The 22,319-nt window shown below is 38.3% G+C and overlaps 1 protein-coding gene across 7 annotated transcripts; it reads right to left on the reverse strand.

The window, feature by feature from the left end:
• Positions 1 to 209: 209 nt before the first annotated feature.
• On the reverse strand, positions 210 to 20,985 carry LOC116166503 (fat-like cadherin-related tumor suppressor homolog). 7 transcript variants are annotated; one of them, XM_031481469.1, is made up of 14 exons: positions 20,850 to 20,985; positions 16,480 to 16,792; positions 15,892 to 16,431; positions 15,427 to 15,843; positions 14,777 to 15,378; positions 9,701 to 9,982; positions 8,249 to 9,649; positions 4,710 to 5,970; positions 3,132 to 3,287; positions 2,977 to 3,084; positions 2,624 to 2,929; positions 2,343 to 2,366; positions 1,025 to 1,213; positions 210 to 976 (listed from the first exon to the last, which is right to left on the reverse strand). In XM_031481469.1, the coding sequence occupies exons 2-14, from the start codon at positions 16,772 to 16,774 to the stop codon at positions 840 to 842; spliced, it is 5,718 nt and encodes a 1,905-aa protein (XP_031337329.1). In that variant the 5' UTR covers positions 16,775 to 16,792; positions 20,850 to 20,985; the 3' UTR covers positions 210 to 839. The 7 variants fall into 7 exon arrangements, with proteins under 7 accessions (XP_031337329.1, XP_031337328.1, XP_031337330.1 ...); XM_031481468.1 differs by having other exon boundaries at positions 2,974 to 3,084; XM_031481470.1 differs by having other exon boundaries at positions 211 to 976; positions 2,624 to 2,920; positions 2,974 to 3,084.
• Between the last annotated feature and the right edge of the window lie 1,334 nt (positions 20,986 to 22,319).

The raw sequence follows: 22,319 nt of genomic DNA on the forward strand, positions 1-22,319 counted from the left end.
ATCGATTAATGTGTAATTAATGGACCTAAAACCAAGTTATGGTAGAGTAATATGTTTATTGAGGCTGCGTTCACAAGCCAAGGGAGCAAAAGTTCGATGGTAAGGGGAGGACATTTTTATCAGAGCATAACTGACGCGGCCATAGTCAGTACGCTTTCTATTTATGATGCCCAATACATAAATAGGCACCTAAATTAGTGTTGTTTGAATTTATTTTCCAAAGGAATTAAAATACAGTACAAATTATTAAAAAAATTAACCTAAATAAATTAACCTACGACATTACAAACAAATTATCACATGCAAAATAGGACTAAAGATGGTACCAAACATTAACTTACAAAAGAAAGTAGTGAATAGTTAAATAATTTTAACCATTTACGGTTAATTAGAGCTGCCTTAAATTATAGCTGCTCTTTAGGCACATCATTTATCCATAGAAATTTTATAAATAAAAAACACGTAACATTTATAAAACTTACAAAATTTTTTTAGTATACGTCTACACTTATTTCCGTTGATACATGCGTCGATTTTTTTTAATTCTCAAACTTTCGATCAAATAACAATAGTTAGGGGAAACCACAGGAACTGTGATTTTTATTCACTTAAACTATATATATTTAAAAGCGCACTCAATCATTCATAAAAAAATAGTTTCTAATATTTATAATTTATATACATCGCCGATTAACGTTCGTCATGATATGCAAAATCTATGGTGATAATTACGGTCAATTCCATTAATGGTCAACTTAACTTTGTCTATTGTTCACAAGTGGGCACCCACGTTATCCGGGAAGTCGAATCTTGAATGTGGAACCCTTCGTGATCATTTGTCAGACTTCGGTTTGATGGATAGATAGATAATTTAAGGGTTTTTGTTCCCCCTCACATTCGGAATCTTCTATTTCGCAGAGATTTGTAGAGATGTCACTATTGCTGGGAAACCCTCCTAACAACGAATGTCGTTCTTCTACAAAGTACAAATAAATTGAACGATGTAATAATAAGGTAGCCTTGCCTAAAGTTGTAATGACAGATCCGATATCGTCATCATCGCAAGGTCTTCGGTTACGAATGCTGGGAAAACCGTACGGTTCCACATCGTCGGATTCGGCACCCGGGCTGTGAACGCAGTCTCCTTCCGTTTCGCTAGGAATATTGTACCCGTGCGTCGGTAAATACGAATTGGGATGCCGTATATAACTATCTGTTAAATGCCAATCACGTTAGTGTGCGTACGGTTCGTATGCGTAAATAAGTGCTACATTCAAATCCTGTGCATGGTAGCAAATTCAAAAAATAGAAACAAACTCAGGCATAGAAAATTAGACTATAATCTACACAAATTGCATTGCATGTAAAATACACGTCAATAGTCGTTTAGTATAAAAACGGTCGCAGGTAGCCGCCCACTGCAAAACATGTCTTTTTCTTCGCATGGGCTAGACAGAGATGAAAATACTCCACAGACGACCATGTTTTGCAGTAGGCGGCTATCTGCGACTGTTTTTATACTAGAAGGGCAATAAGTAGCGAAAGCAATAGTTCCAAATCAATTATCGAGGCTTGGAAATTTATTCAGTTGAAATGTTCAAACAGTCAATTGCATATTCATGAATAATTCGATTATTCCCACTACGTGAATACATCAGATATTTGAATTTTGACGGGCCAGGATTATTATGTGATTCTGAACACCCAGCGGTACCATTGAACGAATTATGTTTATTATAAAAAATGTTTTTTTACTGATGTCGTTCTATACACTCTCCAATTTCACTAAGAGTACAGTTAACAGGTTATTAGGCCCAGGACTGGAGAAGTAGTAAGAGACGTAACAGGTTCGAAATGAAAGGATTTTCGACAAAACTTCAAATCGGAAATCCATTGTTTTGGTTGCCCACAGACTGGCATCTCGGATACAGCAGTGCAACAGTGAAATTGAAGGGTGTATAAAATTCACTCAGTAATATCTACCTTTTATTGGAAATTAGTTAAAGAATGGTTTCTATGTGTGGGGATTCAACTGCATGTCTTGGTTAAATAAAATTAAAATCATGTAAGAGCGGATTCCCTTTGCGAGGCAATTGGAACCAAATTTTTCATCAGCGATACGTTGTCATTCAAGTTGGTCATCAATTTGTTCACATTACACTTAAATTTTCGTCTACATACTTACATTTTCTTTTGTTTGAACACATTTAATATGTGAGAAAATATGAAAATTAGATTAATGAGATTTTTAAAAAATTTGCTCTCGCTACTGTGAGAGGATACTGGACTTCTCATGACTTAGTCTAACTTTCCGAAAGTAATACACTCACAATGACACTTACTTGGTTTATTAATTTTTAAAGGCACTGCATTGAAAAAACAAACACGTTAGAATTGTTATAGGGAGCATTCGGTTAGTGTTAACGGTTTACTTAATACATTCACGTTCTAACAGACTTACTGAATATAAAAATTTGGAAGAACTACAACTGTGTCTCTCTCCATCCTATAATGCAAGCAAAAATTACCGTCAATTTATTCTGAGGAGGTTCGGGTGAATAATATCGTCTTTATGTTTACACAGAGCAGATTTAACGGTAAAACAAAATAAATGGATACGCACCTGTGGTGAATCGAAATTCTTCATTTCCGCTATCTAAGGCATTTAAGCTTGGGCTAATGGTATGCGGTTCGCATTCACTGTCTGCTAGACATTCAGATTCTAAATCCTCATTTAAAGTCTCGATATCTCTGCGCGGATCAATCGGGCCGAGAACCGGCGGCATGTGATGGCAACGCGATTCGTTACTTTCGTTACTGTGGAAGCTGGAAGAATCAGGAACCTCACTACCCGGTACTTCAGTAATGTTTGGAAGCGTCTGACTATGGCGCGCCCAGTCGGAGCAATCCCAGTGATAACCTGCAAACGCTAGCCAAGAAGTTTTATTACCTAAGTACCGTGTAAGTACTTACTACCAATTGAGCGCGGATCGTCGTCAGTGTTTCTGTTTGATATGGGGTTACTCCTTCCACCATAGAGACGGTTTGGCACATCGCAGTTAACTGGACTTGACAATTTTAAATCTAAAATAAGTGTACTTAAATACCACTCTGATACTGTGTGTATTTACCATTTTTAATTCTTGGTTTGTCGTACGTTGACGCTAGCTGCATTTGCTCCGCCCATGTACTTTTCTCCGAGTCACAATGATTGCCTAATCCAGTTTGTTGAGTGTTGACGTTCAAATTGCGAACATAATCCGGAGGAACATTTTCGAGCTCATCGCCTAAACGAACAGGCACCATTAGCTTAGTTAACACCAAAAGATTCTTAAGACAGATATTTGGATACGTCACGCCCTCTGTTTTACAAAAAAATGATAAAAAAAGATTGCTTTTACTTCGAAAAAAATTAGCATAAAGCCAAATATTGGTACCATTGCCAAAAAATATCAGAAACTGACCGAGTAATAGTGATCAGAAGTAGTATTTGACCAGCAAATAATTAATCCAATCATACTTAACAAATAGATTCCAGTGTCTAAGAATTAACAATACTTTATCTGAAAAACTTTGCATTACTAAAGGTGTGCCACAAGGGAGTATTCTCGGGCCACTCTTGTTTTTAATTTGCATTAATGATATGCCGGGATATATTTCAAGCAGCGACAATTGCCTACTTTATGCTGACGACGCCACATTGCTTGTGGGGTTGAAACATATTGATCAGGTAATTCATCAGTCCGATTTATTGGTTCAACGGGCAAGTACTTGGTGCGAAACAAACATGTTAACTATGAATAGCACTAAAACAGCAACAATGATATTATCATTACGTTCTCATAACTTACCAACATTAAACCATGTCACCTTTTTAGGAATTTCTATTGGATGTCGACTAAATTTTGATACGCGGAAGTTATTCGAGCAAAAATATGCAGGAACCTTTTCATTTTACGCAGATTAGCGGAAAACGTTACTGCTCAAATTTTAAGGATTGCATACTTTGCTCTTATACACAGTCACTTATCATATTACATTAATGTATGGGGTTACTATGCATGTTGGAAACCACTATTCAAACTTCAACGCAAAAGTGTAAGAATCATTGCTCATCTTCTATTTCAAGCAGATTGTCGGCAGGCATTCATTAGTTATAAAATTCTCACATTGCCCTGTATTTTTTTACATACATATGCCTCTGTTATGCTAAACGTAATGAGCAGAAATTTGTAAAAAAAAATGGATATTCATGAATATGATACTCGCAACAAACATTTTATATCTATACCTTATTGTAGATTAACTAAAACCCAAAACAGTTTTGATTTCATAACAAAAAAATTTTATAATTGTATTCCACCGAATATTAAATGTTTACCTTACAATTCATTTAAAAACAGGACAAAATTATTTTTGTCAAAAAACGCATTTTATTCATACAGTGAATTTCTCTGCACCAACTTGCAAAATATGTAAACTTTTTAGTTTAGTAGGTATACTTTAGTTATTATAATAGAGCTCTGATGGATGTAAGTAGGCTGTTCTACGATTAACATTAATAAAATAATTATTATTATTATTATTATAAAATGAAGGGTCCCCAACTTCACAAGTTTTGGCACCATAAATATGGGCAATTATGTGTGTTCTGCTATAGGCGTGATAGTACCAAAAATCTTTGACGAAAGTAAGAAAGTAAAGCTTACCTGCTGAACCATAACTTTGGAGAGTATCCAAGTTGTTAAACAACACTGTATTATTGCAGTTATACAGTAAATCATTTTGAGTTGTTGGAGTATAAGATAGAGGTCGTGCAGAACGTAATGGTACATCACGTTGATTGATTTCCAAGTTGCTCAGCTTAGATCCTCGCTTAAATTCTGTCATTTCATGTGGACGCGTCGAGTTTAAAACAACCTGATCTTTCCTAGTGTCGTTGTTGATCATGTTACCACGCTGACGAGAACGTCTTGCTCGACAGCAGCGGTAAATTACAAATATAACAACTAGAACAACAATAACAGCGACAGCAATCACGATTCCAATCAGCTCTTCCCATGTAATACTATAAATGTTAGAGGTTATTGGTGTCGAATAAATAGAATTAGCACAGTAAGGACCCGTCGTATTCGGTGGACAGATGCAATGGAAGCTACCAATTTCATTTCTGCAAGTGCCACCATTTTGGCAAGGAGACGATTCGCACTCGTTTACATCAAACTCACAGAACTCACCCATAAAGTTTCGGCATTTACATAAAGGCATGTCATCGCCTTCTTCGCACACACCACCGTGTTTGCACGGGTTTGGCATGCAAAATCTGCCATACTCGCATCGTTTCCCAGATAATTTCAAAACACAATTACACGTATAGTCGCCTACCAGATTCACGATACACTTTCCACCATACAAACATGGACCGGAGGCGCACGGATCGGTATCAATTTCGCACATTACTCCAGTGAATCGCGAATGACATTGGCATTCATACCCGGTACCAGTATCTTTACAAGTGCCACCATTCATGCAAGGCTGCGATCCACATGGTCCGGGCGGTACCAAAATTACAGACGTATCGCAACTGAATTCCACATTCGCAAATCGTTTCAGTACCGCAATCGAGTTATCTCCAGATTTATGCAACGGTACCGAGATGCGCGCAATTCGCACATCGTCCATGCAACCGATAAAGCCACGCTGAATGTCCTCAAATCCAAGAATGGAAGGGTGCTGATGCACCTCCGCTCCAAGATACATTTCATCACTTTGAAGATTTAAAATGTCACTGACTCCCGGCGTCGACCCCTGCGCCATGTGAATGCCATCCACAATAATTTTGGCGGAGTTCCGCTCCCGTTCCAGTTTGATCTCGTGCCACCGACCGTCGGATACAAAAATAGTATCGACGCGAACCACCCCCTCTCCGTTGCCTAACTCGAATCTGTACTGGACCACTCCATTAATTATCTACAAGAAAACAAGCATAAATATTATCTGAAAGGCAGTAGAGTCGATCAGGAAAACTTTGTGTCACATTAAATACCAGTAGAATGAGAGTTTACATTTCGCACCCTGCAATTGTGTTCTGCTGTCCTGCATTTTGTTTTCCGGTAGATACCGTTAATTAATTTGTGCTTCCGTTACACTTTAAAAAAATTATTGCTGTTGCCATGTCCCGTAAATCTGTTTTTAGATCACTTGGCAGAAGCCAACCGCCGCAAGATCTTTGGGGATTGTTTCCCGGATGTATTATCTGTGGCAACTTTTGACAACCATTCTGAATCCTTGTCCAGGGGCAAGGCTGCATTCTCCTGGTGGCGCTCGAGGCTACCGTCCCGTGCCGCCAGCTAGTGGTTCATGGTTACCTTCAATTTGTGAATGTGTATTTCATTCAGAGCTGGGCAGAATACTTTCAAAAAGTATTTGAATACTAAATAGTAAATACTTTACACAAATCAAAGGTATTTGAATGCTAAATACTTTTACATCCAGCACAAGCGAAAACTAGATACAGATACATTGAAAAGTATTCAAATACTTTAAAAAATAAGTATTCAAATACTTTAGAATATATTCGAATACTTTCAAAAGCATTCGGATACTTTCAAAGGTAAATACAATGATGATACGTACGCCTTTCTGAAATTAATCCTAGCGATTTTGGAACAGATCCATTTTTGACCATCCGTTTGTCCGTGTGCATGATAGTTGGTTTAGAAACGTGCGATCGCTTTGAAAATTGGTACACATGGTCTTAAGGATATAAGAAAGGTCCCTATTGTTTTTAAGTTACGTAGACTATCGAGTCAAAAAGTTTCACTCCAGGATCGTTCGGTATTCAGTTGCATGGGATTTTTATATTTGATTTTGTGACAATGGAAACTTTCCCTAAACATTTCTAAATTGTTCTCAAATATTTGAATACCTTAAAAGCACTGCCTTTTTTTGAGGCCGGAAAAAAAAATTGTCTGGGATCGACCGGGAAAATACATTTTCTTATATATTTTGTCCCGTAGAATCCATAATTTCAAACAGTTTGAAGATTAGGCTACTAGATAAAAGTTACAGTCCTTTGAATTTTTTTTCGAAATTTGTTTTTTGTCCATAACTTTTTATTGAGAGGTCTAATCGAAAAAGTATGAATTGTTTTGGATTCTGCGCACCAAAATTAATAAGAAAAAGTGTTACACACTGCCTTTTTTGAGGCCCGAAAAAAAAAATTGTCTCAGAACGACCGGAAAAAAACATTTCCTTATAGAATGTGGCCTGTAGAATCCATAATTTCAAACAGTTCCAAGATTGGGCTACTAGTTCAAAAGTTACAGCCCTTTTAAGTTTTCTTTCGAAATTGGTTTCTAGCCCATAACTTTGATTGAGAAGTCTGTTATTCTACGCACTGCCTTTTGTTGTAGAGGCCCGAAAAAAAAAATTGTCTCAGATCGACCCGGAAAAAATTTTCTTATAGAATGTGGCCTGTAGAATCTATAATTTCAAACAGTTCCAAAAAAAAAGTTCAAAAGTTACAGCCCTTTGAATTTTCTTTCGAAATTGGTTTCTAGTCCCCATAACTTTTGAATGAGAAGTCTAATCGAAAAAGTACGAATTGTTTTGGATTCTACGCACTAAAATTAAGAAGAAAAAGTGTTTTCCCGAGAAATTTTGGTGTAGTCGATTTTTGGTAAAAAAGGAAGGTTAAGTATTCAAGTACTATGCGAAGTATTCGAATACTTTACGAATTATCCAAATACTGCTTCCATAAAAGTATTTAATTACAATGTATTTGAATACTTTAAAGGATTAGAATACTAAAAAGTATTTACATCGAATACTGCCCAGCTCTGATTTCATTTTAAAGTCACGGATGTTGTGCGAACTACCCAACTTGTCCCTTGGTGTCAATGTTTTTTTTATGGAATATGAAAAACACCCTTGTATTTTGTTATTAACATCTTTCCTTTCATAAACTGTAATTTTTAGGTACAACATATTAGATAATACGTAGAAGCTTACTCACAGGTAAGGGTGTAAGGGTTTTATGGCCTAAACTCATTGCGAATAATTAAAAGAAACACTGCAAAATCTCATTAGTGTGTAAAATATACTCAAATCTCAAATCTGAATTAGGACTTAATATGATTAAGACACTAATTTAAAGCTTGGGCTCCGATTTCAGAGTCAAAAATCTATATGTGGCCCCTCAACTATCTAATGTGACCCAAATTTCCAACTCCAGTAAGATACATACCTCTAGTATATTATAATCAACTTTTCCCGAGGCATACATTAGATTACCCGTTGGCTGGACAGTCCGAACTCGTAAACTGAGACTAAGTTGATCCTCAATAGACTTCTTGTTTATAATCCGATACTGCGAGTAGCTCTTGCCGGTAAACGAAATGGGATTTCTCGCAATGTAACAGGTCTCATCGTGACACTTTGATATATCAACATCGCACATATTTCCGGCGAAACCTTCAGGACATTGGCAAGAATATCCTTGCACGGACGCGTCAGGTATACACAATTTGTAAACTGGGCACGGCTGTTTCGCGCACTCGTTGACGATCGTGTCACATCGCTCCCCGCCGTATCCCTCCTTACAGATGCATTCCAGCTTTTGACTGTGTCGCGGGGAAACAAAGCTGGTAACGTCAGTCGAAATCGGCTCGATAAGTGGTACCAGGTAGTAATGGTCCTGACAGAAACCGTAGTCGCAATATGAATTTGTGCACTTCAAATGCACGATCTCCTCGACGACCAACTTCGTGCTCTCCTCCAACTCTTCCAAATTGTCATTGAGAGCCTTACGGACGGAATCCGTTGGGTAGAAACCGTCGGCGGGCTTGCGCACAGTGAACAGCACGTCCAAGTCTTTATTCATGACGACTTGCCGCCGCGCCCTCAAGTTAAGATCGTCACTCGACGGCTGTACGCTTATAATAATAACATCTTTCAATCGCGAATTCATCGCGTTACGCACTGCTCGTACAAAACCCTTCCTATGGCTAAGTATAAACGCCTCCGGACTTACTTCCCGAAATCTCACCACCACCGCATTTTCCAACATATCTTCCGATAAAATTTCGACATTAACCTTTACAATGGTATGGGCGTAGTATTTGCCATCGGTAACGGTAACATTCAGGCGATAGTCGCCGACATCTAACCGTGGTAAAGCGGTCAGTGTACCGTCGGTCCGATCGATCCGAAATAGCTCGTGTGTCGGATAGGGAATTCCCATTGTGGGCGATAGAGAGTAGGTCAAGGTGTCATAGCGGTCTTGGTCGTTCGCAAATACCTTTCCAATGACTCCTCCGGGATATTCGTCCAGGAATGAATTGATGTTGATTTCTAACGGCGTGATGATGGGGGGATACTGTGACTCTTCTATTACCTTTACTATGACCCAGGTATCGGAAAATAGCGGCGGAGTACCATTGTCAAAAACGCGTATTTGCAGCAAGTAGGAGTTTTGGATTTTGTGGTTGAATTTCATGGCCGTTCGCAGGATGCCGTCTTGTTCCAGGCGGAAGATGTTAGCCTCGTTTCCAGAACGGAAGTCGAACGTGTAGGGTGACGTGTTTGGAGGCGCGTCTTCGTCGGTGATCAGGAATTTTAGTATGGGATATCCGATGGGTTTGTCTTCCTATAAAATTGTACAAATGGTGTAAACGTTTTCAAATCAACACGCACAAACCTGCACAACCGCGGTATAATTTGCTTGGGTGAATAACGGAGGATTATCGTTGGCGTCGGAAATATCAATGGTGACCATAACTTGCCGCGAGAGCACCGGTAATCCATTGTCCTTAGCTAAAACTTCCAGTACATAGCTTGATATTGACTCGCGATCTAAAGGAGCCGCTACTGATATGTATCCAGTGTCTTGATCAATAGTAAACTGTTCGTGGTTGTCGCCTCGCAAAATTGAGTATGTGATGCGACCATTATTGTCACTATCTAAATCAGTTGCGACCACCTGCAATAGTGCAATGTTTTAATGCATGTACTGCAACTATAGTATTGTATAGAACCTACTATAATAAGGGATGATTATTTACCTGCAAAAGGGAGGGGGAAAAAGGTAAAAATAAACCTCGCCTTGGTTAAATATGTCTTGCTATTAAATAAAATTTGCCCTCTACTCTACACAACCTGAGAAGTTTTACTCCCGACATGATGGAAGGATTAACTGTGGACGGAAAGGGGAGTGAAGGAAGGAGAAGGATGGAGATTATAGATCGCGCACTTCCTTCATGGGGAAAAAGCAAAAGAAAAACAATGGCCATGCTTGATGATGGCCCAATCACTACAATTATGGAGCAAAGTCCAACTGAGGAGCTTGGATTTGAAAAGAAAGAGATTCACTGTCATTTTCGGTGGACGGAAATGAATCGCATGATCCTAATGGATTTGGAAGTGGCCGGAGAGGTAGAAGATGAGTTCTTTCATCTCAAAGGAGTGAAGAGATAAGTTAAGATGGCGTACGGAGAAAGTGCTGGCCCAAATAATGCCAGTAAACCGTGTCGGAAATGCAAAAATATTGCCCAAAGTGGATTAAAATGTATTAAATGTGAAACAGTGTCGCATGTGAGCTGTGTAAAACTATTAAAACACGTTAAGAAAGTTGACGACAAGCTTATTAATTGTTGCTCTGATGAAAATGATCAAGATTCTAAAGGCGCAAGTGCAAAAAGCTCAAACGGTGAGACTCCTATCCATTCTACAGAAATTACCACTTAAAAGAGCTATTAGCTCACAAAGATACAATAATTGACAATCAAAAAACCGCAATCGAGGCTTTACGTGAACAAATTAGATTGTTAAATAAGTTAAATAACCAAAATAATACCTATGCGGCATCTGTTGGCAAAAATGTTAAACAATCAAAAAGTGACGCCTCGAAGTTATCGAGTAAAGCTGATAATAGCTCCAAATGTAACAATGCGAGTCCTATCGCTTCTAGTACAACAACAAACAATGCTAATGGCAATGAACCCAAATTTACAATGAAGCAAGTTGCAACAGCTATTTCTACCGCTAAAACGGCCTCTAATATAAATCAAACAACAGTCAATCCAAACGGATGTAAAGACTCGGCTGCTGAAGAACCGTTCACACTGGTAACTAGCAGAAAGCGCTCCAAACGATCAGGCAATGCACCAATCGTGGGCGAACTTGTAAATACTACCCTACCATTACGGGCTATTCCAAAACTAGCCTTTTTACATGTATATAAATTACACCCTGATACCACCGAGGATCAAGTAACGGAATTTCTGAGACCAACTTTCTCGGAAGCTATTTGCGAAAGTATGAAATCTGCGTACCCGCAATACTATTCGTCATTCAAAATTACCATAAATGAAGAAAATCGAAGTAAGGCGATGGACCCATCAATCTGGCCCAGAGGCACGTGTATCAATCGGTTTTTTCACTCCAAGAGGACCACACTATCGGAAAAATAACATATGATTCAGAATATTTCAACCATAAGATATTTCATTTGAATATTCGATCATTATTCAATAAAACAGTCTATGTTGAATTATTATGTGATATTTACAATTACACTGTACTCTGTTTCAGTGAAACATGGCTAAATAAGGATCAAGTTGACGCGGTAAGAATAAATGATTATACATTATTGTCGAGTTATGAAAGAGAAAGTAAAAAAGGAGGAGGGCCGGCTATTCTTGTTAAGAATTGCATATTAAAAGTAAGTAAAGCTCTCAAATTTGTAAAGGAGCACTCGATTGAATACATTTTTGAATGCTGCGGAATATCCATCGGCAATCAAATTTGTGTTATTGCTTTGTATCGTCCATACACGAATGATAATAAATGCATAAAAATATTTTTAGAACAATTCAATGCCTTGTTGAATAAATTGCATAACAATTTTGAATATGTATATGTCTGTGGTGATCTGAACATAAATCAATTGCATAAAGATAAAACATTGGAATCTCTTAATGACATTCTTAATGCGCACAATATGCACTCTGTGATCAAGGATGCAACTAGAATACAACAATATGCTCATGTAGCACAGACAAGCCAATCGGCTATTGATTACATTATTACTGACAAACCTGAAGCCATTAAAGAAAGCACCAATCTTAATGTAGGTTTCTCAGGTCATTTTGCACAATGTATATTACTATAAACATTGCAGGACGTCAGTGTCCAAATCGAATGAAGCGTATAGATAGATTTTTGAAACGTGATTTCACAAATGAAAATCTAAACACATTCCTACACTTACTTAATAAACAAGACTTAAATTATATTGAATTGATTGAGGATGTAGATTATCGATTTAATACATTTTACGATCAGTGTTTAATTGGTGTTTTGAAACATCATTTCCTAAAAAAACTAAAACTGTAAGAAAAAATAGATACTCCACAAATAAAATAAAGTTTTCCACGCAATTACAACTGAAATATGAAAAATTTAAAAATTTAGTAGCAATTAATGACATCTTTGCGTGCTGCCAGCTCAAAGAATACTTAAAGCATATACGGAAATCTCTTTTTAAAGAAATAAACTTAGAAAAAAGAAATTTTGCCGCACATCTTATAAATAATGCTGAAAATAAACCTAGGGCATTGTGGAACTTAATTAAACCAAAAGCTACTGACGCCTCAAGGAGTGCTTGTTCTCTTAACGCGAATGATTTTGCAAATTACTTTAAAGAGTCAGTTGCAGCCCTACCATGTTTCACCTACTCTAGAATAGAATATCCTTTTCCTGGAAGTAGAAACACTTTCTTTTTTTATCCATGCACCGTCACTGAGGTGTATAATATCATTCATTCATTACAAATTGGGAAAGCCCCGGGTATTGATGAAATTCCTAACAAGTTAATGAAGTCCTGTTCGAATATTATCGCTCCGATAATATCTAGATTGTTTAACTATTGTGCATCTAAGGGTACATTCCCTGAAAAACTAAAAAAGTCTTGTGTGATACCAATCCACAAAAAAGGGGACAAGAAACAGGTGTCAAACTATAGAGGAATCTCGTTACTTAGTTCATTTTCCAAAATATTTGAAAAGTGCATCTGTAACAGACTAACTACATTCCTAGAAAAATATGATATGATATATAAATATAACAAACAGTATGGGTTTCGATCAGCATCGTCAACCGAATTAGCCACAATACAGCTAGTACAACATATCAACAATAAACTACATCAAAACGAAGAATGCTTTGTGGTATACTTCAATATTAGAAAAGCATTTGACTGCATTAATCTAAATTTATTATCAGAAAAATTGAAACAATTTGCTATACGAAATCCCATTCATGATCTTCTACTTTCTTTCTTGTCAAATCAGAAGTCTGTCGTTAAATTCAACAATACGTACTCCAATGAATATACGCTCAATATTGGAACACCCCAAGGCAGTAATCTAGGGCCTATCGTTTTCCTTTTATTTATTAATGACTTGCCCAGGTATATTAAAAGTGGAGTAACTTTCATGTACGCGGATGACACGGCTATTGTTGTTAACGCAAAGAACTACAATCAAGCGCAAGAAAAATTAAGGCTTGTGATCCAAGAATTTCTAGAATGGTGTAACAATAACAAGTTGCACATCAATTCAGATAAGACCATTGTTATGAATATGAAACCCACCGAAAACGGACAGGATATCTTTACCCTAAAGGTTGGCAATAATGACATTTTCGGCTCAAGATAGACTACATACCTAGGAGTGAAATTAGATTATCATTTGCGCTGGGATGAACACATTGAATACACTTGTTCAAAGCTAAATAAATCATACTATCTAATAGCCCAACTTAGGAATCGTTTCGATGCAAAAAACCTGCTTAACATTTACTATGCTATGGTGTATTCCCATTTAAGCTATAATATCATCTGCTGGGGAACGAGCTCGAAGACCCACAGACTCTTTGTTTTGAAAAAACGAGTTATACGTTTAATTTTTAAACTCAAACCAACAGAGTCATGTAGAAATATCTTTATTGTAAATAAAATCTTGCCACTACCATGTATTTACATATACAAAATTCTATGCTTTATGCACCAGTTCAAACATAACTTGCCAAAATGCGGCGATACACATAGCCACGATACAAGAGAAAAGCACAAGATTCTGCCGATGAAGCATTGCCATGCCTTCTTTGAAAAATCGCCCTATTATATGGGAACTAAGTTATTTAATCTACTTCCATTAAATATTACGAGAAGTGGAATACAAAAATTTAAAAAACTAGTCAAGTGTTCCTTACAAAAGAGGGCATTTTACAGTATTAAGGAATTTACACAAGAGTTCCATAACTCATTTGATCCTATTTAACCTATTTAATCTGTGATATGTATTGTACCTGACGCTTCTATAATTGTAAAACAATTTTTAAAGAAATTTATGCATCCCTTACCAATGCATTAAGATCAAGACACTGCTGGATCGGCCACAATCGCAAAAAGTGAATTTGAGTGGAGTGAGCCACAAATCCTGTTTTTACCTGTTAATCTGGGGCGCTTAATACGCACATGACAGGAGGGATCCAAAAGTGATTGAAATGGACCTTAGAATTTCTTATGGAAAATGACATGGGATTTTGACCAAAAGTGGGCCTGAACTCTTTAACGTTTTAGGTTTATCCAGGCCACTTTGAGGACGCCCCCCACCCCTTTACAGTCTAATTTTACTGGACTAAAATAAAAAATCAAAGCTTAAAAATCTGTGTAATAGATAAACGATTGCATAAGTCATTTATTATTACATACCTGCAAAATCTTGTCACCAATTTGAGCATCCTCCCTTATTCTCGTGCCGTAGGAGACTTGCGAGAAAATCGGCGCGTTATCATTGCAATCTGTAACTGTAATATTCACAGTAGCCATATTACTCAAAGGTGGCGTTCCTCCGTCGACCGCTTGAATGGTTAGAAAATAATCTTTAGCCCTTTCATAATCGAGCATTTCCGAAATTGTGAGGACACCGGTTTTCTTGTCCATGGAAAATTTCTTATGTTCATTGCCACCGATTATGGAATAATAAATTTCCGCGTTGACTCCGGTATCTTTAGACGTCGCCAGCACTCGAACTACCTCCGTGCCTATTGCGTTTATTTCTGGGACAACGGCAAAGTAATATTTGGAAGCGAATTCCGGCGGATTATCGTTGATGTCTTGGACGTTAACTATTAAAGTGGCGACCGACGACATGCGCGGGGTGCCCTGATCGATTGCTTGCACCGTCAAGTTGTATATTGCACGAATTTCTCTGTCCAGAGGCTTTGCCAAGGTGACAATTCCACTATCGGGGGCCATTTTAAAGTGATTCTTAAAAGAATCAATGAACGAGTATTTGATTTTTCTATTAATGCCTGTAAATTACCTGTGAGACAATTGTAAAGCAACGAAGCATACTGTACCTATATCAGCATCCGTTGCATGAACTTTCGTGACAAGTGTACCCACTTCGACATCCTCAGGTAACGCAACTGAATAATAGGGAAGGGTAAACTGGGGAGCATTATCATTTAAATCGGAAATAATAAGCTCGATTTGTGAGGAACATTCCCAACCCGAGTGATCCTTGTCTTGTACATGCGCAACTAGGATATATTTCGGACACTGTTCTCTGTCTAAAGTAGTGACAGTCTTCAGGAAGCCCGTTTCTTTATCCAAGGAAAATTGGTCAGATCCCTCACCGGTTAAAATGTAGCGCAACTTTGAATTTTCGCGATCATCCATGTCGGATGCGAGTATATTCAGTATGAATGAACCCGGGAGTATTCCTTCAGAGAGTACCTGCCGGTACCGATGACGTAAGCAATATGGGGGATTATCTGCAAGACATTTACTTTGTTATGGAGCTGGGGGGGGGCGCCACTTACCGTTGGCATCCAGAATGTTTATAGTTACTTTGGTGGTGTCGGTAAATAAACCATCTGTAACAATTATTTGTAAGTCGTACTTCGAAACTGACTCCCTATCCAATGATTTTGCAACGTAGATTTCGCCAGTTTGGCGAACTTGAAATTGTGAACTGGGATCGCCAGATATGATGAAGTAATTAACGGGAGTGGAAAGGTCGATGTCGGCATCGGTCACCTCCAGTGTTAGCACAACGGTGCCAGGTAAGGCATCTTCGTTAACTGCGCTTTCGTAGTATGATTTTTTAAATGTGGTAGGGCTATCATTGTAATCCTTCAAGCGAATGATGACGGTCGTTCGAGCTGTATGTTTAGGTGTACCATTATCGGTGGCTGTTATGTGGAATTTGTACTCGGATTTAATTTCCTTGTCCAGTGGGGTAAGTGTCGTGATCCACCCTGTATGTGCATCAATTGCAAATATGTTTAGTACATCACCGGCGTCGCTTCCAAAACTGTAACGCAATTCTCTACTGGCCTGGTCAGCGTCGTGCGCTATGACTGTAACTCTCATTCAGTATGAGCATTACGGAGTTTTTGTTACTGTACCTTTTAGGATGGAAGTGCCCTCGTCTGTATTTTCTGCTAGACTGAGTATGTATGGACTGCTTTCGAACAAAGGGGCGTGATCGTTTTCGTCCAGTACTTGTAGGATAATGTTGGTTAAACTGGTGAGAGGAGGACTGGAATCGGTTTCGGCGGAAATGCCAACAATGTACGAAGTTACCGATTCGTAATCCAACGGGCGCGCTAAAGTGAGTTGGCCGATGCTATCAACGAAAAATTGTGGATTCTCCTCGTTATCTGATAAGATCTTGTATGATACTGGAACCTTCGATGCCATTTTCAAATGGGCAATTACTGAAAAGAATCCTGAAAGAAATACTTTGGCATTAGGGTATAAAGCTATTGATATTCAGCCTGTGATGTATCAGAAACATCAAACTTAGGGCGCACGTGCACTACCGGCCTAGTCACGCGGGCCGGTGGAGTCGACTCGATCGCGCTACTTAAAGTTCAAGGCCGTCAATCGAGCACAACTTAATTAATCCTGTTTTTATTTGAAAAGCGCATTTCCGACTCGAAAATGTTCCTTCGTGTAAATTTTGCCACTCTTGCTTGCTGCGAATCAGGCTGCTAAAAGTTTTTCATCGTTTCCTCTATTCGCCCACGTATAAAATTGCAGGTAATCCCCACTTTGTCACACATCCGAATTTGATTAAATGTTTGCCCATGACCTACTCGAATATCACGAGCTCTCGTCACTTAGGCCCGGTTGTACAGGGTGTCCTATTAATAAAGGTCACAATGGAACCCATAATTACACAGCTTGGCGAAAAAGTTTAATTAACAAAAGGGGCCAAGAAAATCGCTGGAAATTATTTTCAAGTTTTTAGCTTTCCCGCTAGAGGGCGCACGGTTCATGGTTAAGTAGAAAAATGATTTTTTTCCTAAAATATACCCAACAAACATGCATAAAAAATACATGTATGAATTTTGCGTATTTTTGATGCAGCACATATTGCTCTAGCTCATAAAATATAAGGGGTGGGGGAAGGGGAACATTTCTTTAAGGAATTGAATTAACAGATTTTCACACAATTGGTCCTGCTCGAAAGAGCTCTCCTCGTGTAATCATGTTTTGCATGAATAGAGTATTTTTTAGTAAACGTGATGAATGGTAGAGCCGTAGAGGGCGCGGTTTGACATAAACTTTGCAGGCTTTCTTTAAAATCTTAAATGGAACTATATCATTATTACATGACATTATCAAATAAGATGAAAAATTGGAAATATCCGTGGCAAGTCTAGAAACTTGAAAATAATTTCCAGCGACTTCTCTTGACCTCTTTTGTTAACAAAATCTTTTTCCCGAAGCTGTCCAATTAACGGTTCCACAGATATGGCCTGTGACCTTCATTAATGGGACACTCTGTACAATGTCAGTTTAAACTTCAGATTAGTTTCAGAAGCACGATTGGTCAACTTATGAAATAGTAGCTAATCAAATCCTTTAACCCACAATTTAACTATAACAAATTGCTAACACTCCGCCCACTATAGAATAAAGGCAATAAAAAAAAAATATATATATATAAACTGAAGTTTAAAATGACATTGTACAACTGGGCCTTAATATGTTTTTTATGCCAAGTCAAACTGGTAATCCTCTACTACCATTAGGATAGATTTCACATACTAATTGCAGATTCCGGTTCCCGAATTCTAACCGGAAATCTTCGCACATACGCGAGAATATTTCTCGTAACGCAGCTAAAAATGTCGACCGCGATCAATCACAAACCGGAATTTGTGCGTGACCACCGTTCAAGTTAAACGAAAACCTTTCGTTTTTACGTGAAACAAACCAAGAATAATAATAATTAGTTTAACCAAATCAGAACGTGCTCACTCGCGAACATTAGCTTAGAATGCCCGCTCCCCCACTTCTTTCGCTATTTGAAAATCGCCCGTTAGAAAAACCGAAATGGGCAATGACCTCGCCTGGCGTGCAACCAACAGAAAACCTTTATTTCGGTTTTTTCAGCCGGATCGGTATTTCCAATCCGATTTTTATCGCATATTATCGTCAGACTAACTTTAGTTCTAGTATGAAGCGGTACATGTGGAAGTTTCCCTATGTTCAAGAAAATACAAATTCAAAACGAACGGCTAAGTGACCACCCATTACAGTGGCCCGTATAAATCCTTCGAGGGTTAAATTAGCAAACGTGTCAATATTTAATCTATGTCATGTATTCCTTCACTTGATCTGATTATATTATTGTAGGTAAATGTTATAACACCATTTGCGGTGGGCGCTAGAGAGAAAGGCCCCGTGGCAATATCGATATACGGCATGGTGACACCATGATGGTGTCCACTTCATCCCTGGGGAAACAGGGCACAACGCTTTATTTATGCCAACCATGTTTGGGGTTTTTAAAAACTAGTTGCAAATACGGCAATTTCATGTTAATGTTTTTTTCTCGCCCTCGTTTAGGGGTCACCATCTTGGGATAGGCCCAATAGCCTATCGAAGACGTGCTTCAGACATCTTAGATAAAAAATCAAATGCACTTTTGGGGACGAGTATTTTACAAAAACTTAGGGCGCCCGCACACTACCGGCCTAGTAGTGCGGGCCAGTGGAACCCACCCGATCGCGCTACTTAAAGTACATGTCTGCCAATTGAGCACTGCCGTTGGGCCACCTGCGTGTCGCCTAATATATCGTTGGGAGTCACGACTTTCTGGCCGTCATTGCCATTGACAGTCACGTGTAGGGATGGGCGATAACTGTTTTCACCAATCGATAAGTATCGGGTACTTACCTATCGATATATTTTACTTATTGATATGCCGATAATTATCGAAATATCGATGGTTATCGATATATCGATACCTATCGATAACTATCGAAATATCGATATGTCGATAGTTATCGATGTATCGATTATGTCGATAGTTATCTATATATCGTTAGTTATCGATATATCGATAGTTATCGATATTTCGATAGTTATCGATATATCGAACTATCGATATATCGAACTATCGATATATCGATATGTCGATATATCGATATGTCGATAGTTATCGCTAGGGATGGGCGATAACTGTTTTCACCTATCGATATAAGTATCGGGTACTTAGGTACCTATTGATATATTTTACTTATCGATATGCCGATAATTATCGAAATATCGATGGTTATCGATACACCGATAACTATCGAAAGATCGATAACTGTCGCTATATCGATAAGTATCGGTATATCGATAGTTCTCGTTATGGCGATAGTTTTTGATATATAGGTATTGATATAATATTACCGATCATTTTTTTGAAAGCGTGTCTAAAAACTGCATGAGTTTACTTTTATATTTTGGCGAAAGAGCCCGACAAGACAAGAGGGCTCTTTTAACAAAATATGAAAATAACCGAATGCAGTTCTTGCAACTTTATTGGAGTTACCATATTAACTGTGCAATTATCGCAGGGCTCTTTAGCTTTCTACAATGCAATTACCGCTGTAATTAAGCGGTAATTACACGCCTCATTTGAGAGAAATATTCGACGTATCGATAGTTATTGACAGGGATAGTTATCTTATCGAGTTTTATTAATAAAATCCATTTTCCGGTTTATTCTCGTGTAAAGTGACTATTAATAGTTACTCGCCGTTTCTTTGCTACCTTTATCAAGAGTTTTTTGTTAGATTTCGTAAATGTCAATCAATTGAAACTGTATATCTAAATTTGAAGTGTTCTTAGCTTTTTCTGTTTTTTTGTGACTGGTCCTCTGTAACCATCAATCAGATACCGATACATAGGCCATGATTACACCCTTTGATTGTCTTCTTTATTTTATCTAAAGAGTATAGCCATTTTGATGCAACATTTTGTTCAAGTTTTTGAAGTGCTTCTTTTTTTGAGCAATCGTCAGTAAGACGAAAAGATCTATTTTCTAAAGATTTTATTACTGCGTTTATTTGGCATGGATGATGATGTGACGTAGCGCTTCTCTTGAGAAAGGGAGCAAAGTTAAGTTTCCGAAACGTCGAGCAACTAAAAATAGTAAATTTACACGAGAGTAAACCCGAAAATGGATTTTATTAATTAGCGCTCGTTGAAATTTCAACAATAACATAATTTTATCGTACCAATAGTTATCGACATATCGATATATCGATTTTTTAGCTCTACCTATTGTTATTCGATATATCGATAACTATCGATACCTATCGATATATCGAAAAAAATTCCCATGCCTAGTCACGTGCGCCACCTAGCCGCGCAACTTGTCCGCTAGTGCGCGAGCGTCCTTAACATGCTTTTGCGTTATTTAATATGGGGAAATAACGTTTTCTACTTGTACATTACAATAAATTCAATTTATATTAACAAAAACACTCCAAGTTTACCTGTTGGTGAATTTTCAGGAATGAAATAAGTCTCATCCTTGATATCAAAAACTGGAGGTTGATCTTTTGGTCCCATAATTAAAATGTTAATCGGCACGTCTGTATGTTTAGGCGGTTGTCCCAAATCAGTCGCCCTTATAAAGAACTGAAACACTTGCCCCTCTGTAAGAGATTATATTATTAAAAAACCGGCGACACGGTCACGTGTCAATACTTACCCCAAGGTAGTGCACTTTTCAATAGTGAAATGCCCCCGCTCCTCGAATTAATTGCGAACAGATCTTTCACGCCCGAAGATTTCTTATCATAAATCGAGAACTCAATTTGCGCGGCCAAACCCTCGTCGGCGTCAACGGCGCGTACCTTGAGAAACGGTGCGAATACACTATAATTGGAGTGTATGCAGCCTTTATATTCCTTCAAAAGAAATTTGGGTGCGTTATCATTTTCGTCGTCCACGTATACTCGAACTGTCAAAAACCCAGATCTGGCACCCCCATCCGTTGCCATCACTGGAATTTCGTAAAGTTTCTGTTTTTCTCGGTCCAACTTCTCCTTTGTGGTTATCTTGCCCGAATTACGATCAATGTTAAACGTTTCACTTAACAAATCGGAATGAATCGAGTAAGTGATGGTTCCAAATTCTCCAAAGTCGGCATCGGTCGCTTTTACGGTGACCACGACGGTTCCGGCTGGTTTATTTTCGGCTACGTGGACGTTTACAAGAATGTCTGGGAAAACTGGCGAATGTAAGTTCGCCGGTAGCAATTCCACCTTTAATCTTGCGAAATTGGTGTAGACACCGTCCGAGACTGAGACATTCAAGATCATACTACGATCTCCACCGAAGTTCGCCAAATTTAACAGTGTGATAATACCGGAATTGGGGTCCATGTGAAAAGTTTGTTGCTCGTTTCCCGCGACTATACTGTAACGTAAACGGCCCTGATCGCTTTCATCTGGATCACTTCCGGTAACAATCGTAACAAATTGATCACGTTTCGCGTGAACAGAAAGGCCACATGAGTATGAGGGTTGTTCAAACTTGGGTGGGTTGTCGTTCATGTCCAGCACTGTAAGTTTATGTGAGAAATTGGTCGTTCATCAATAAATGATTACCCGAAAGCCACACATGCGCTGTACTGGATAAGTGTGGTATGCCTTGGTCGGTGGCCACAACAACAAAGTGGTGCGAACGCGATTGTTCATGGTCCAAAGATTGCTTCAAGTAAATATTTCCATCCGCTTCGTCTATGTGAAAGTAATCAGTGGCGTTTCCGCTGTCTTTTTCGATTGAGTATTTAATCTTTTGGTTAATTCCAGTGTCGTTATCCTTCGCAAATATCGTTAGTACCGTGGTGCCAAACGATGCCGCTTCGGACACGGACACATTGTAGCTTTCTTCCGAAAATTCTGGGGGACAATCGTTAACATCTTGAACCACAATCGATACTGGGACTTCG

The sequence above is a fragment of the Photinus pyralis genome, unplaced genomic scaffold (genome assembly GCF_008802855.1).
Source record: "Photinus pyralis isolate 1611_PpyrPB1 unplaced genomic scaffold, Ppyr1.3 Ppyr1.4_LG3b, whole genome shotgun sequence".
Classification (NCBI taxonomy): domain Eukaryota; kingdom Metazoa; phylum Arthropoda; class Insecta; order Coleoptera; family Lampyridae; genus Photinus; species Photinus pyralis.